Source organism: Lepidochelys olivacea, assembly GCF_965140295.1.
Source record: "Lepidochelys olivacea isolate rLepOli2 genome assembly, chromosome: 4".
NCBI classification, from domain to species: domain Eukaryota; kingdom Metazoa; phylum Chordata; order Testudines; family Cheloniidae; genus Lepidochelys; species Lepidochelys olivacea.
In genome coordinates, this window is record NC_140414.1 from 106,513,819 (window position 1) to 106,530,916 (window position 17,098).

General features: G+C 40.0%; 1 protein-coding gene across 1 annotated transcript in view; it reads left to right on the forward strand.

Moving 5' to 3' along the window:
* ARAP2 (ArfGAP with RhoGAP domain, ankyrin repeat and PH domain 2) overlaps nt 1-17,098 on the forward strand; it is a 195,656-nt gene that overhangs the window by 44,855 nt on the left and 133,703 nt on the right. Inside the window, exons 8-9 of the mRNA XM_084625426.1 lie at nt 9,354-9,474; nt 14,391-14,569. Coding sequence (XP_084481552.1) covers nt 9,354-9,474; nt 14,391-14,569 — 300 coding nt within the window. The remainder of the gene's footprint in view (nt 1-9,353; nt 9,475-14,390; nt 14,570-17,098) is intronic.

The window sequence follows — 17,098 nt, forward strand, 5'->3', positions numbered from 1 at the left end:
TTTCTCCACACCACTCATGATTTTATATACCTCTATCATATCTCCGCTTAGTCTCCTTTTTTCCAGGCTGAAAAGTCCTAGCCTCTTTAATCTCTCCTCATATGGGATCTGTTCCAAACCCCTAATCATTTTAGTTGCCCTTTTCTGAACCTTTTGTAATGCCAGTATATCTTTTTTGAGATGAGGGGTCTACATCTGTACGCAGTATTCAAGGTGTGGGCAATACCATGGTTTTATATAAGGGCAATAAGATATTCTCTGTCTTATTCTCTCTCCCTTTTTTTTAATGATTCCTAACATCCTGTTTGCTTTTTTGACTGCCGCTGCACACTGCGTGGACGTCTTCAGAGAACTATCGACGATGACTCAAGATCTTTTTCCTGATTAGTTGTAGCTAAATTAGCCCCCATCATATTTTGTGTATAGTTGGGATTATTTTTTCCAATGTGTATTACTTTACATTTATCCACATTAAATTTCATTTGCCATTTTGTTGCCCAATCGCTTAGTTTTGTGAGACTTTTTGAAGTTCTTCACAGTCTGCTTTGGTCTTAACTATCTTGAGCAGTTTAGTATCATCTGCAAACTTTGCTATCTTACTGTTTACTCCTTTCTCCGGATTGCTTATGAATAAGTTGAATAGGATAGGTCCGAGGACTGACCGTTGGGGAACACCACTAGTTACCCCTCTCCGTTCTGAAAATTTACCATTTATTCCTACCCTTTGTTCCCTGTGTTTTAACCAGTTCTCAATCCATGAAAGGATCTTCCCTCTTACACCATGACAACTTAATTTATGTAAGAGCCTTTGGTGAGGGACCTTGTCAACGGCTTTCTGTAAATCTAAGTACACTATGTCCACTGCATTCCCCCTTGTCCACATGTTTGTTGACCCCCTCAAAGAACTCCAAGAGATTAGTAAGACATGATCTCCCTTTACAGAAGATTTTAAAGTTTTTTTTGTTGAAGGATGGCTACTTTTAAATCTGTTATTGAATGTCCAGGGAGACTGAAGTCTTCTCCTGCTGGTTTTTGTATATTCCCATTTGTGATGTCTGATTTGTGTCCATTTATTCTTTTACATAGAGACTGTCCGGTTTGGCCAATGTACATGGCAGATGGATATTGCTGGCACATGATGTTATATATCACATTAGTACATGTGCCAGTACATTTATGCCTGCATCTGTAATTTTCACTCCATACATCTGAAGAAGTGGAGTTTTTTACCCATGAAAGCTTATGCCCAAATAAATCTATTAGTCTTTAAGGTGCCACCAGACCCCTCGTTGTTTTTGTGGATACAGACTAACACGACTACCACGCTGAGAAATATGTTGAGACATTTGATAATTATAATTCGGGGAAAGCGATTTAGATTTAGGATTTAATAGACAAATCCCTAAATTCTCATGTTGGGGCCACAGAGTTCTAAGTTGGGGCATGTGGGTGGCCTTCCATTCTACTCTATATAGGTTCTTACCCGCGCTAACCACTGAAGTATCCGAATGCCTTCCAGTAGTGTGTTGAGCATTATATTATAAGATCTGCCATGTGTTCCATCATCTCATCAGGGAGAGAATTATGTGTGTAGGTATCCACTCATTATACTCCACACCTGAGCATAGCCATTATATGAACAACATACCCCCATATCTCAATGTCTGTACTTGGAGATTGCAGATTATGTATTCCTTATGCCACCCATTCCTAAACCGAATTTCACACCCCTTGACAATTTGTACCTTATTCCCTGATAACCAGAAACTTCTATGCTTAAACTCTGTACTGTTTTCTTTTTACTTCAACATCATCTTAATACAATTATTATTTCTGGTAAGGTTTTGTTTTGAGATTTAACTGCAGGCTGAGGATAACAGTGATAAAATGCAGTGTTTTATTGCCTGTAAATCTACAAGTCACTTTTAATAATTATTCCTTTATTTTAAAAATGATCTGAAGAGTCTGTGTATATATAGAGTCTTATCTTCATGGTGGTGTTAACTAGAGTGTGGATAACTCAAACTAACACCTCCCAAGTTAACATAGCTTGGCTGAGAACAATCACACTTCAAAACAACACTCAAGAAATGCAGAATGAATTTTATTAGCTGCACAGAGTAGCTGCATTTCTCGTTCCAGAGGACTTGAGGTTTAATCCATACCCCTGACAAGACAGCTCGCTCAAGTTTAAAGCACCACTTAACTTGAGCTAGAGATTTTTGACAGGTGTTGGGTTTGGGGAAACGCACGAGTTATACCTGGAGCCGACACTGCAGTGAAGACAAGTGTTCAGTGTGCTCCTCTGTGCAACATCTTCAGAAATCAGGTTCTACTCTGACAGAGAATGTTTTCTTTATTTTAAATGTCTAGTTTCGTACTGTTTTTCACAAATACTAACACACATTAATAATAAGTGAATCCATATTGTGAGGTGCCGACTAACCAGTTTTATGTAGCTACTGCTAGTCCTTGGCAGCTTTTAACTACAAGTGGTATTCACAGAGGTGTACTAACACTGGGTAGATGCTGAGAAGTTTAAAAATATTTCTGTATTTTAGCTTGGAAAACTACATATTTTAGTTAATTCAGAACTTGCAGAAAGTGAAGGAGTGAGAAGGAGAAGTTTGCCAAATGGCAAATAAGTTAAAAGAAAAATAAAGGTGGGGGGGAGCAAGGGAGTTGTATGTGTGACACTCCCCCCACACTTATATTCAGTCCTTCTGAGCAGCAGGGTCTTACTGAGTTTTCGGAACCACTTTTCTCTGACCTTGTTCTGCAGTATTAAACCAGTAGAGTGGCTCTCTTTTAATAAAAGGAGTACTTGTGGCACCTTAGAGACTAACCAATTTATTTGAGCATAAGCTTTCGTGAGCTATAGAAGTGAGCTGTAGCTCACGAAAGCTTATGCTCAAATAAATTGGTTAGTCTCTAAGGTGCCACAAGTACTCCTTTTCTTTTTGCGAATACAGACTAACACGGCTGCTACTCTGAAACCTGTCTCTTTTAATAAGTACACATTTTTCTTTCTCTCATACCCGAATATAATATATTAAGAAAAATGTCCAATTTCCTGCAAACAGTCATTGACCTTGATACTGTTCTTCACTGAGCCACTGATGCTATTAATTTCTTATACATACATAGGCTTGAGCAAGCTAGTGTGGTGAGAGCAACATCCTGTGTGGTTACATCTTTAACTGAGTGTGGTTAAGCGGAGAGAGTTTTATAAAAGGAAAATGTAATCTGAGGCTGCTTTTCAACGACCAAATCTGCATGTTTTTTTGTCTCAATGTGCTGTCTGTTTTTTTACATAAGGAACTCCAATTCTACAAAACCTCCTGCTGATAATAGTTCATCTTAACTAATTAGCCTCTCACAGTTTGTATGGTAACTTCCAACTTATCTGTGTGTGTGTATGTATGTGTCTCTATATATCTATCTGTCTCTCTTACTGTATGTTCCATTTTATGTATCTGATGAACTGAGCCGAAGCCCACGAAAGCTTATGCTCTAATAAATTTGTTAGTCTCTAAGGTGCCGCAAGTACTCCTGTTCTTTTTGCGGATACAGACTAACACGGCTGCTACTCTGAAACCAAAATTATAGTAAAGGAAAAATGTTGGTATGGTAAGGTTATCATTTCAAGTGTGTGAGGAGCTGGGCCATAGTAATTAGAGCTGTATTGAAAACAGTAAATCCATTTCGTGTATGATTTCAGAATCTGATTTCATTTATATTTGGAATGAAAACAAAAAAGGTAGAAATTATATGCAAGACAGAATGCTTATTATTATTATTATTTATTATTATTGAAAAGTCAAAATGGTTTGTTTTGATAATTTTGAAACAAAATTCTGACTACTGGCCTGAAGGAGAGCTGGCAGAACTGGCTCCTGGGGGTCTGGTCTGCTGAAGAGCCAGGAGCCTGGAAGGCAGGGCCCCCAGCAATTCTCCAGGTTGGCTTTTTAGGAAATGGCCAGGCAAGCTGTCAGGCAACCAGTGAAGGTTCTGTCAGAGCTGTGTGTGGGTTCTGTCAGACCTAAATCACAATCAGACCACCTCCACAAAAAGGCTAGATTTTGGTGAATCTGCCCTCTCTGACAGAAAACCATTCTATCTGAGAACTTCTGACCGGTTGTGATATTACTATGGGTACTTCTGGTGGGAAAGGAAATAGCTAAATCTTTCTTGTCTGATTGCTTATCTAGAAAGGTTTGTGAGTGGCTCGGAAATCATCCTGGTCAGAAAGGATTTTTTTTAATACTCAACGTTTATTTCCTGTGCATGAGAGGTAGCTATTGACAAATGATTGATAAACTATTCCAGTTCCATTGTATTTACAATATATGCAGAATGAAGCTGGGTGTTAAGTAGTGTTGGTTTTGCACCATGCTAAAGCTTTACTTTTCACTTTCCTATCGGCTGCTACATGCGCAGAATTTGTCATTGTTCCAGCAAACTTTGTGTTTATCCACCCTCCAACACAGTTTGCATTCCCCTATCTAGAAGCCAGATGAGCAAGCTCAATTCCCTTAGTCCATTGTGGACTTTTAGTCTTTGTGTAGGGGCTTCTCATGCTGTACAAAAGCGTCTCTTCCTCTCAGATGTAAAAGTTCAAGTAATTGCTGTTACATTAACTTCCTTAGAGATTTAAAAATACCCCGTTAGTTTTTGTTAAATGTGTCAATCTTCTAGTGAAAGAATGAAGGTGAGCTTTCAGCTGAGGCAGTCTGTAATAACTTTAGTGTTGGGATATTCTTCCTGTATTGGGTGAGTGTTAAAGTTAGTCATTTGCTCTTTCTGCTCCCTCAAATTCAGGTGAATAGATAAAACCCAAGCATAACAAGTCTAAATTCAATGTCATGACCATGAGTGTGTGCGTGTTTACCTTTCAACTGTGGTAGTCCACTTCAACTCATGAGTGGAAATAGCATAAGGTTGAGGGTGGGGTAAATGCAGCTCAAGTAAGCTGTGTGATATAATCTTGTATCACATCTAAGTCACAGGAGTCATAAGTGTGAGGGGTGTTCTAGGTAACTTGTGGCAGAGAGAAAAGAAGCATCTGTGCGATGTTAGTTTGCTATTGGTTGTGCTGCTCCTGCTCACATTTGTCCATCTTCACCTGCAAACACCTAATAGCTATATTTTCCAAATGTGTTGAGGTGAAAAAGGGGCTGGTTATGCCCACGAGGCATAAAGGCCTGGGGAGATACAATGGTGTGAGACCTATGTAAGTGTGCATAAAAAGAATAGTTTAGTGCATAGGGCACTGGACTGGGATTCTAAAGTTATGGGGTCAATTGCTTGCTCAGTCAAAGACTTCCTGTGAGACCTTGGGCAAGCCGCTTCTTTATCTACTCTGTGTTCAATTCCCCATATTTAAAAGTGGGGATTATATTTCCCAAACTCACAGGGGTTTGTGATGATAAAATCCAATACAGATTGTCAGGTACTCTGAAATTATGGTAGTGAGGTCCATATAAATATCTGGAGTGATAGATTTCAGCAGGATTTGTATATTGTCCAGCATATGTACATTTCTGCTATGCAACTAAATAGATTAACAGTGTTTTGATTTATAAAATTTTACAGTAAGACAACTGCATGGCACTCCAGGGCCTTTGACATAAAATACAAAAAAACAATAAACTGAAAGTAGTAGCTAACCCCACCAGCAGCCCCAACACAACTAGGCCCACACAAGACTCTCTGCTCCCAATGCTGTCCTTTGCAATCCCTTCCTGTGCCCTCCTCCCTAAGGGCATTGTAAACCTGGATCTGTGCATCTGGACTCGGGGTGTTCAATCCCATGCTTTAATGTCCACTCTGCATTGGGTTTACAATTGCTGGGCCTGGGTGTTTCAGCCATGCAAACGCTGCACTAGCCAAACCTTTTGATTTGGTTCTGAGGCTTGAGCTATGCCTTTGCTGTAAAGTGATAGGGCTGGGACCCAAGTCTAAGCAGGCCTTGGACTCAGACCCACCTCCCAGCAGGGGCCTAGGCCCTTAGTCCTGAGTACTTGCTGAGCTGAATCAGACGTGCGGATGGTAGGGGGGGTTGGGCTCAAACCTGAATCTGGGTTTACGTTGCAGTGTAGATATACCCTAAAAGTCTGAGTAAATAGACGCTCCTTGTCGTATGCTCCGTCTGTCAAAAGACCTGGACTCTTTTAGATAAAGGAGGGGAAACATTCCAAAGTAGAAGGCTGGTGATGGAGAACATTCTACCACTTCCCTCCTTTGTTTTTCTTTTTTTTTTGAGGGGGCTGTAGTATGAGAGCCATTGTTGATTGCAATTCTGGCAGCATGGAACATGGGGGCAGAGAGTCTCCCACGTAGGACGGCTTATAACACGCATCTAAGGTTACCAACAAAATAACTAACGTAAACATAAAGGATGAGATGAATATTTTTATTTTATTTTATGGCTAGTTGGAGGGGATGGTTTTAACTGTGAGCTGCAGTGGTGAGAGGAAATGTAACATTTTAGTAATTTCTAGTTGCAGAACTCTTTCCATCATCAGCCTGTCTTTTCTTGTATTTAGACCAAGTGCAAGAACTTTCAGTCCCCAAGTCAATAGGAATAGACGTCTCTAATCTCTAATCTGCCAGTAAAAAACACATAGTCTTACAGCAGCTGTGTAGCTAGTCATAGCTAAAGCACCAGTTCTGGTAACTAGGGTTACCAAAGTCTTTCCATTTATAAATTCCTGTTCCAAGTTCCTTAGAAGTTCCTAAATGTGACCTTCATTAAAATTTTCCAGGTCTGTTCTCTGCCCTGAAGAGGTGTACATTTTCAATTTTGGCAAAATGCATTTTGTGTTTCTTGGTCCCTATGTCCAAAATGTGTTACCTGTCGGGGAGAGGAGAGAAACAGAGTACAAAGAAAAGAGGTGTATTGTTTTGTTAGTTTAGCAAATACTATGAAATAAGAATAGTTTTTGGTTGTATTAGCAATCTGATAGAGTAATGCTGCAACAGTACCCAACATAGCCAGTAGATGCCTGCAAACACCAGAAGATAATTATATCTGAGTGCCTTTAGAAAGGGTATCTGCTATTGGAATTTGTTACCTTATGGTTCTATTTTGTGAAAGGTAAAAATACCTTTAATGCTGCTCCCAATTTTTTCTGACAAATGAATATCTACTGTGTTAACATCCCTTTTCAAAGAGAATATAGCCTTACTGATATGTTTTTCTTTATTTCATTGTGCTGACACACTAAGATTAAATTACAAAAACAGGCGTTCTTCACATAGTTGTAGAAGTGTTCGCTTGAAATAAAATGCATCATTTTTATTGCATCATTATATTTTCGCTATATTGCAATTGTCCAAACAGCTTTAATTGAATATATATGTATTTAAAAGGGAAAAATGTGAGACATGTAGGATGTCTTTACCTAGATCAGTAATACAGTGAATAAATAGAAAATCTATTCAGTGGGCGCTCAGCATTTAACCTTAAAAATGATACATTGAGTACAGACATAGAGGATAATTTTATTATAAAAAGATCTAGGTGGAAAATTATTGTAACTAGGATTTTTTGGGGGAAAGTGATTGAACCCTTTCCAGTCAGAAATATGTTGCTTTCTCACTTGCTAAATCCCAGTAGCATATTTGGGTTCTAATCAGAAGGCAGGCTGACCCAAGCATAGTGAGGTTCAAAAAGACCCAAGCTCTGAAGCCAAGCTGGTTTGCAGAAGTCCATTCTAGATCAGGGTGGGCAAACTACGGTCCGCAGGCTGGATGTGGCCTGCCAGCCATTTTAAGCCAGCCTTCAAGCTCCCGCTGGGGAGCAGGGTCTGGGGCTTGCCCCGCTCCAGATGGGGAGCAGGGGCTGTTCCACGTGGCTTGCGGAAGCAGCAGCATGGCCCCGCTCCGGCACTCCATCTAGGGAGCAGGGTTGGAGGCTGCTCCACAAGGCTCCCAGAAGATGCGGCATGGCCCCCCTCTGGGTCCTGTGCACTCCAATGGCCCCCTCCAGCACTCCAACAGGGAAGGGACATGCCACTACTTCCGGGAGCCGCTTGAGATAAGCACCACCCGAAGCCTGCACCCCTGAGCCTCTCCCCACACCTCAACACCCTGCCTCAGCTCTGATCCCTCTCCTGCCCTCTGAACCCCTCTTATACCCCAACCCAGGCCGAAACCCCCTCTTATACCCCAACCCCCTCATCTCCAGTCTGCATCCACCCTCCCCCCGCATCCCACTCCCCCACCTCAGCCCAGAGCCCCCTTCTGCACCCTGAACTCCTCATTTCTGGCCCCACCCCAGAGCCCGCATCCCCAACCAGAGCCTTCACCCTCTCCAACACCCCAACCCCAATTTTGTAAGCATTCATGGCCCACCATACAATTTCTATTCCCAGATGTGTCCCTCGGGCCAGAAAGTTTGCACATGCCTGTTCTAGATACAACTATCCTATCTGATTTTCCTGCATTTGCTCTCTCTCTGTCTCTCTCTCTCTCTCACACACACATATTGGAACTTGAATACCTGTGCTCCGTGGTCCCATTGGTGTAAGGGATGGCTTGAGCAGTTTGATTAGGGGTTTTTTGTTTTGTTTTAAAGTCATGCTAAACTGTGGTAGGCTTTCTCCCTCCCCCACCTCTATTTTGGGCCGTTTTGGAGCCAGAGACTTCCGCCCCCACCAAATCAGAAGTATTAGGAATCCCAGACATTTTGCCATGTTAGTGAGAAGAGAATATCTGAGCTTGCAGGGAGATTCCCTGTTCTTCGTTCTCTTGTTACTGTTCTGCGGTATGGTGCCTCCTATCTCTGTCTCCATTCCAATCCCAGGCTAAAGGTAAAATCTATGCATCTCCTGTTCTCACTGACCAACTATGTGGAAAATACTTTCCTGGTGTTATGACATCTGGGGAGAAAGCTGACGGCTGCTGAAAAAGTTCCCTGACACTGTTCAGTGAGTCATGTTTATCTGTGTAGCTGATGTTTCCTGAAGTTGCAGGGATAGGCAAGACTGGTAAAACTAGGGTAAATTACAGTTGTCTACTGTCAGGCTGCCAGTGGCATTTTGGAATACAGAGTTTCATGTAATTGGAGTTCATAAAATGTGGTTTTACTGTATATTGGATAATGTACCTGCATGGAGTCAGATTCCTTCTGAGAAGGGGGCAGGTGAGGGTAGTGACCTAAGGGTGAAATTGGTGTTATGTAGCAAATTCTGAGGGGGCAGAAGTTCTTTGGTAATCAATATGACTTATCAATAATGCAGTAGACTGAATTAATATGTGAACTTAACAAGCATAATGGCATACATCTGAGTTGAACTACCTACAATTTTATGAAGTCATATTAACTATTTCTATTGTTTTTGATATAGGAAATTTATTCTAAGGGAATAATCCTGCTCTCTGCAATAGCTACAGTCAGAATCCATGGGGAAAATAAATTTGAAGTTGTCACAGCTCATAGGACTTTTGTCTTCCGAGTTGAAAAGGAAGGTAAGCAGAGCACATATTTAAATACCAATTGCTAGCAGATAGTATTGGTGGCTATAGGTAAATAACATTCCTAAAATCAGTGTTTTTGTATGCATGTTATCACACTTCCAGCAAGATCACTGGGATCCAGCTATCTTGGGCTCATATGTTGTAGGTTTTTGTGACAGAACTTTATTCCATACCCCATGGATAGGTTACCTCCCAACTACAGTCTTATGATTCCAAAGTTAGTCTAAAGGCCAAGTCTTTGAGTCCTCTGTGCAGTTCAGCCCGAGGACTATTTGACAGAGGTTGTCTTAGCCTGAATTTTTCATTCACTAGAACCAAGTGCCTTTCCCATAGCCCAAACTGTCTGTATTAAAGGCCTACTTTCTTAAAGCAAATTTGTGCTTTAATCACATCTGCTGGAACATGCAGATTGTTTTATATTGTTTGAGGGACTTAATTTATAGAAATCCCAGTTTGAAGTACTGTATTGGTTAGAAAAAAATAAAGGGTATTTTCCAGCAGGTTGTGTGTGTGTGTGTATTTTTTTTTTTTTTGAGATGGCATAAAGCAAAATTTTTCTGGGTATTCTTTAACATTTATTAGAGCTACTTACAATCCCTGTACTCTCAGACATCTGTTCTGAGTGAGTGTTCAGTATAAAAATGACAAAGAGCAAAGTGAAGTTGATGGCTTGGATGTGGAGATCGAAGAAATCTGGCTTGGGTTTTCTGGTAGATTATATTTAATGTCAAATGTGCAGTGTTTCCAATGAGCGTTTTTTGATAGTGAATAAGGTTAAATTTAAACTAGAGGCCATAGTAATTTCTTGTAGATTTTTTTTTTATCATCAACCTGTAGAGTATTATGCAAAATCATTACCAAAAAGTGTGTATAGCTTGACAGGTTTCAGAGTAACAGCCGTGTTAGTCTGTATTCGCAAAAAGAAAAGGAGAACTTGTGGCACCTTAGAGACTAATCAATTTATTGAGCATAAGCTTTCGTGAGCTACAGCTCACTTCATCGGATGCATACTGTGGAAACTGCAGAAGACATTATATACACAGAGACCATGAAACAATACCTCCTCCCACCCCACTCTCCTGCTGGTAATAGCTTATCTAAAGTGATCGCTCTCCTTACAATGTGTATGATAATCAAGTTGGGCCATTCCATAAAAATGGAATATTAATTAGAATATATTTATTTATTTATTCACAGCAGTGTACATTGGCACCAGTATAGTTAAAAGTCTGTCAGCATTTCCATTATCAACTCCGATTTTTATGGGGTTATGGCTTGGCTATAAACATTTGCTGTAGGCTATAATTTTGAGTGCAGTATCCCAGCCTGTGGAAAAAAAACCTTACCAGGTTTGGCTCAAATCATTTCAGGCATTTTTACATTGTTGGCTGGCTTAAAAATAGGTCTGCAATTTTTTTAAAAAGATGTTTTTTGGTTTTTTAACTGTTGCTCAAAAATATTTTCATTGTAACATGAAACTTTGTAGGGCCATAATCTGCTTTATGTACCAATGCCTTTGGATAATGAAAAAACAGCATCAACTATTAATTTTTATTTACAAGCTTTTTAAAGTGTTCCTCTGTGTGCCCTATGACAAACCTTTTATATGGGTTACAAATTGTATTTTTCTTAAATGTGCAGCTCTCCCTTGACAGAACAGCCAGCTTAGGCAGCTGTTGATTTACTGTTCTAAGTAGGTTTGGGACAAATAATATGGTACGTACCAATAACTATAGCCATTTGAAGTATTCAGTAATTTATACACCCAATTTCCCTTTCCTGTGTATGCACAAACTGTTCTTGAACCAATCACAACTTGCGTGAATTTGTTCATGGCTGAAAAATATTCAGGGGATATTTGCAAGGGTTCCTGCCATTTGTGGCTTTGCATAAAGCATTCAAGAGCAGGATTTTTCCAATATATTTCAGTCTGAGTCTTGCTTGTTAACTCTTCACTGTAAGAATATCAAAGCATGAATGTGCTTTCTTTTTGGTCACCTAAGTCACATGTTGTTGTTTCTGGATTGGTAGACGATAAAGCTTGATAAACAGAAGGGGGGCCTAAATAAATCACAATTCTCTGATTCTCTTATGGCTTGTCTACACAGGTTTTGCTTCACTTTAGTTAAAGTTAGGTGGGTAGACAAGTCCTCAGGGAGGTTCAGAAAATGCTCCTAAGAGTTACTCTATGAAGACGTAAGTAGGCACAGGGCATTGAGCGTGTTTTAAAATATTTTGCTTACCTGTTTTCCACAGAAGTATTATGCTCTGGCAGACATGGATCCCATGCGTTTTGGGGGAAAGAAGAAAACTGGATTTAAAAATGAGGGGAGGAGAGATTAACCGTGAAATAAATTTTGTGAGCTGCGTACAGTAGACTTTGCATTCATTTTTTTTCTTGTCCCAGATGCACAAAGTTTGTATGTGAGCAGTATTAATTGTGAAGACTTAACTGTCTTCGTACTGGGATAGGAGGTTTAAGACAACTGTCTCACATGGCAAATGTACTCTGCAGTGCACTGTAAGACAGATGCACTAGCTCTGCTTGAGCTAGCGTGCTCCAAATAGCTGTGTGGCTGGGTGTAACGTGGGCAGCGGCTTGGGCTTGCTGTCCAAGTATGCCAGAGGTCCAGGCAGGTTGGTACTTGGATGGCAGCTCGACCTGCCACCCATGCTACCTCCAGCTACGCTATGTTAAACGTGCTAGCTCGAGTACAACTAGCGCATATCTGTCTACTTGTGCTGGGACGCGCGCTCCCAGCTGCAATGTAGACGTATCCACAGTTATGTTAATAAACAATGTCCCAATCTATTTTGAAATCTGCATATGATTTGATTAGAATTTAACAATGTTTGTGGAGAACTTTTTTATATTAACTCAGCTCCATCAATGACCTACATGTTGAAATACTTTTTTTATGCACCCATTGATCTTTTGAACCATCCACTCTAAGAGATATGCTTGAAACGCCTTTCCTGAGGTGATCTGTCAAGCTGCTGTTCTCTCTTCTTTAAGATCCCTCATGACACCCCTTTCTAAGATGATGTTCATAAGAATGGAGCTGAACAGACATTCATGCTCTACCTTGCTGTGCACATACCTTTTGCTGAGTAACAACTTTTTGCTTATCTTTTTGCTGTAATCCTTGTTCTTCCTCCAATATCTGCATCCTGTTATTTTGTCACCCTCTCTTTGCATTCTTTGGGATACGGACAATGTCTGTTTGCCTGTAATCTAGACTTACAACACATTTTTAGGTGCTGTAACATATTAGAGTTGGTTAAATAAATTGAAAATTCAACTCTGAATTTTTTTCTGGAAAAAAAAATTAATCAGTTTCCTACTGTTTCATATCTTATTCTCTGAATTAAATCTCCCAAAGCAAGTGGAGTTAAAGCTTTTATCATAGTCCTGCCACAAGTGGGGGCAAGTCTAATAATAACTCTCATAATATTCACCATTAACATATATCTTGATCTTGGTCCTGTGCAATAACTGGACAGAATGGATGAGTAAACGACTGAGTAGAATTTTATTACTTCAAATACTTGCTTTTGCAGCTTTGTAAGCTGTTACCGTAATACTGCATGTAAAGGGTATTCAAACAGGCATTTCCTAAATGCCTTGGATAATGCAGACTTTAATGAGCTATACCTTAATGAAATAGATTGTAAACTGCAAAATATTTTTGCATAGAAACATTTGCTATATTATCAGTATTATATAGGTCTAAATTTTCAGAAATTCCTGCTGATTTTGAATGCCCCAGTTTTTGGGTGTTGAACTTGACCATATTTCCATAGTTTGGATTCTCAGCACTTCCAGGAAATCAGGCCCTTTTAAGTTGTTTCAAGCTGGGCACCCAAAAATCACTAGTCGTGTTTGAGAGACGATGTGGGTGAGATAATATCTTCTATTGGTCCAACCTGTGTTGACATGCAAGACGTGTCAATCTTAGGCAGAGCTTTTCTTCAGGCTTTTCCAGTCAAGAAGAGTTTCTCAAGCTTTTGATACAAGGGACTGGCTTGCTGCCTCCCTGTGTCAGGGAGATCTCAGGGACTGGCACCAGTCCATGGACTGGCTGTTGAGAAACACTGTAGTAAAAGACAGGTTTCAGAGTAGCAGCCATGTTAGTCTGTATTCGCAAAAAGAGAAGGAGTACTTGTGGCACGTTAGAGACTAACACATTTAGTTGAGCATAAGCTTTCGTGAGCTACAGTATCATCCGATGAAGTGAGCTGTAGCTCACGAAAGCTTATGCTCAAATAAATGCGTTAGTCTCTAACGTGCCACAAGTACTCCTTTTCTTTTTGTAGTCAAAGAGATTACCTCATCTGCCTTGTCTTGCTAATATCCAGAGAACAACACAGCTACAACACCACTGTATAGTCACATTTGAAAATTTAGGTGATAAAGTATTGTATTCTTGGAGAAGTTGCATGTTGACAATGGGAGTTACTGAAGTGTAGATTCTGTCTTAAGTCTTTACCTGATATATGTTCATGCTTATTCTTTTTCATTCCCTTCCCTTATGGAAATATCTACAGTTAAAATAGGAAATCTCTCTCCCTCCCCCCCTAACCCGCCCCCCCCCAAAAAAACCCCCCACCTTCATGCCAATCACTGTCTAATAGGGTTAGAAAAAACTTCCCCTCTGTCCTAGAATTGTCTAGAATAGTGATTCTAGCGCTTATCTCTCAATCGTCTAATATAGACCATTGCCAAAGACAGAATACCAGGTTAGATGGACTGCTGGTCTGATCTGGCATGATATTTTCTGTGCAACACAGTAGCTTAGTCAAAAGTACTGGAGCACCTTCATGGGCATATATGTGAGGACAGTGGGGAAGCTGCAGCGTTCCAGGAACCTGCTGCACTTGTCTAATTTCCTTTTCCTTTTCCTTAGATGAAAGGATTGACTGGATTAATACAATGCTCAGTGCCTTGAAATCACAGTCCAATACCTCTCAAACTCGACCTGCTGTCACTCCTGAGAAAAGTGGATACCTTGAACTAAAAGGATACAAAGCCAAAATCTTTACTTTACTTCTGGGGAACAATGTGTGGCTCTGCAAAAATGAAAAGGTAAATTTTGTCATACATTTTTGTGAAATAATGCTTGTAAAAATGATTAAACTAGTGAGTTAGAAAATTATGCCACTTTTAGATGGTCACATTTTAGCTCTTTGTTATCACGCTTCATTGTTGTCATTATAAAAGGGCTTTTAAAAGCAAAATGTGTGTCACCACCTCCATTGTACAACAGGGAAAAACAAACTAGTGATAAGCTCCAGATATCTTTATAGGTCTGTGGGAGAGATGGGATTAATTTAATATATTGCTTACAAGATACACATGTAGATTAATCATAAAGACTGAGGATGTATTGTATACAATGGCTTAGTTGTTCGGACTTTAAAACAGTACAGTATGAATAGTATGTCCTTTTGATTATCTGTAGTATTTAAATAGTATCTCTGCTATATTTTAAAGAAATGTCTGTATTTTAAGAAGTTTGACTTCATCAATGTTGCTCATGGTGCACTACAAAATATTAAATAAACAATATAAAATAACAGGACTAACTTGACACTTTAATTCTGTTCATAAAATCCAGTGATAATCCACAAATATTTCCTAGCATAATATTAGTAAGGAAAAATGGAGTTCCCGTGTCACACAGAGCTCTTGCTAGCTGGAATTGTTAGGAAAGTCCCAAGGGGAAGGGGGAAACACAGACAAACAGGTTTTTTTTGTTGTTGTTGTTTTGGCTTTTTTCCCTTTCTCCCTTCAGCTCCTAATGTCAGGGTGATGCCTTTTGTACTGTCACAGTCTCTTTTGTAATCTTTCAATCCCTCCACCCCCGCCCTTTCACCTTGGGAATGCATGGTAACCCAGACATGGTGTCAGAGCAAGCCTCGTATGCAAAGACTTGAGAGTGATTCAATACCTGCTCTTTTACCAGTTAAAATCTGTTTTTCCACTCAAGCTTCCATGTTTTAAATAGGAATTGGGACATTCAATAAGGTTGGCCAGTCTGTAATGTACCCTCATTGCCTTCAATTTGCCTTCTCCTCTGTGAAGCTACCTAGGTTTGTGCTGGGACCTATCACATGTTTGGGATTAGGTCCCACCATTCTTTCCCAGGATATGGCTGCCCACTGAGGGTTGAGAAGGAATTTCCTTCTCTAGACGCATGTGCAGCGCTTGAGGGGGTGTGTATGTAAGGAGGTCTGAGACTCACCAGGTGCATTTTGTGTGGTTGTCTATCAAAACTAATTGATTTGGGCACAAATTGTGGTCCAGTTCATTTGTTTTTACCATTTCCTTACTAGGCTTATCCCAGTGCTAAACCATGTTGTAGCTACCACTCATTATCTCAGCCACATCTTATTTTTAATTTGGTATTTATTTTCACTAGAGGGAAGGTTTGTCCTAAAGGGTGCGCTGAAGAGAAAAGAGTCTTGTTAGCTGGCCTGTGGGGCATTTAGGGCCTCGATCATGATTCAGTCATGACCACAGTAGCTAGTTAGGTGCCTGTAACTTGATATGTTTATTTAAAAAAAGGTTAAGGCCAGTGGTCTTTTAAATACAAAAAGTCTACCAAGAAGCAATGGAAATGTATTTCATCTTGATTGTCTTCATTTCACCCAGCAGAAAAGATACTTTTAGGTCCCAATCCTGCAACTTTTTTTATATCCATGATCTTCAGGGTGGTTCCATGTGGGTATGGGATTTGCCTGAATGAAACAAGTTGCAGGACTGGGGTTTCTCATGAGTCTACAAAGGTAATAGTCCAAGCAATGTCTTTAGCTAAAGCTGTAACATCAGCTGTTGAGAAACTATATTTTTTCATACTCCAGTTTTCAGTCAAATACATACACTTTTGTAGCACTTTGCCCACTATACCTACTGTATTGTCCCCAACGTAATATCCTGTTTTGTTATCCAGATAGTGTTGGGGGCACGTCTTTCCGAGTGAGTGGCACTGGTGTTCTATTAGCCTCTTCCCTCAAGCTTTTAAGTGAAAAGTGAGGATAAGCCATCACTACATTGAAATAAGGAACAAATGGAAGTTTAGAGCCATCAGCATGTATACCTCCAGGATAAACTGTTAAGCGGTTTTCAAAATGCTTGTGACTGTAGCTCTGCCTTTTATTTGGAACCGAGATGTTTTTAGTAAAGAAACACAGCCAACTTTTTAAAAAGTATCTAACTTTCAAGCACAAAGCTGCTGATACATTTACAAAGGCAAAGTGTACAAATTTGAGGCTAGACTTTGACAATGGTGCAGCCCCCACAATTTGGGTCAGATTTTTGAAAGTGTTCAGGACTCAGTGGCTCACACTGAGAACAGTGGAAGATCTTGGTTGCTGAGCTCTTTTGAAAATCTGGTCCAAGGTGTTGTAACCTGTTTGCATCTGCTGTTGATTATGCCAGCAGCATTGGAGTCCTGGTTTGATCCCCCTTCTACAACTTGTTTTTCAGTAGTTTTCTATTAAGGGTAGGAGAATATACAAAGCCCCCAGACTCTCTGTTAAATTTATGTAGAATATTGAGAATGTATTTTCAGAAAACATTTTTCTCCCCATTATTTTTGATTCATGCGCTAGC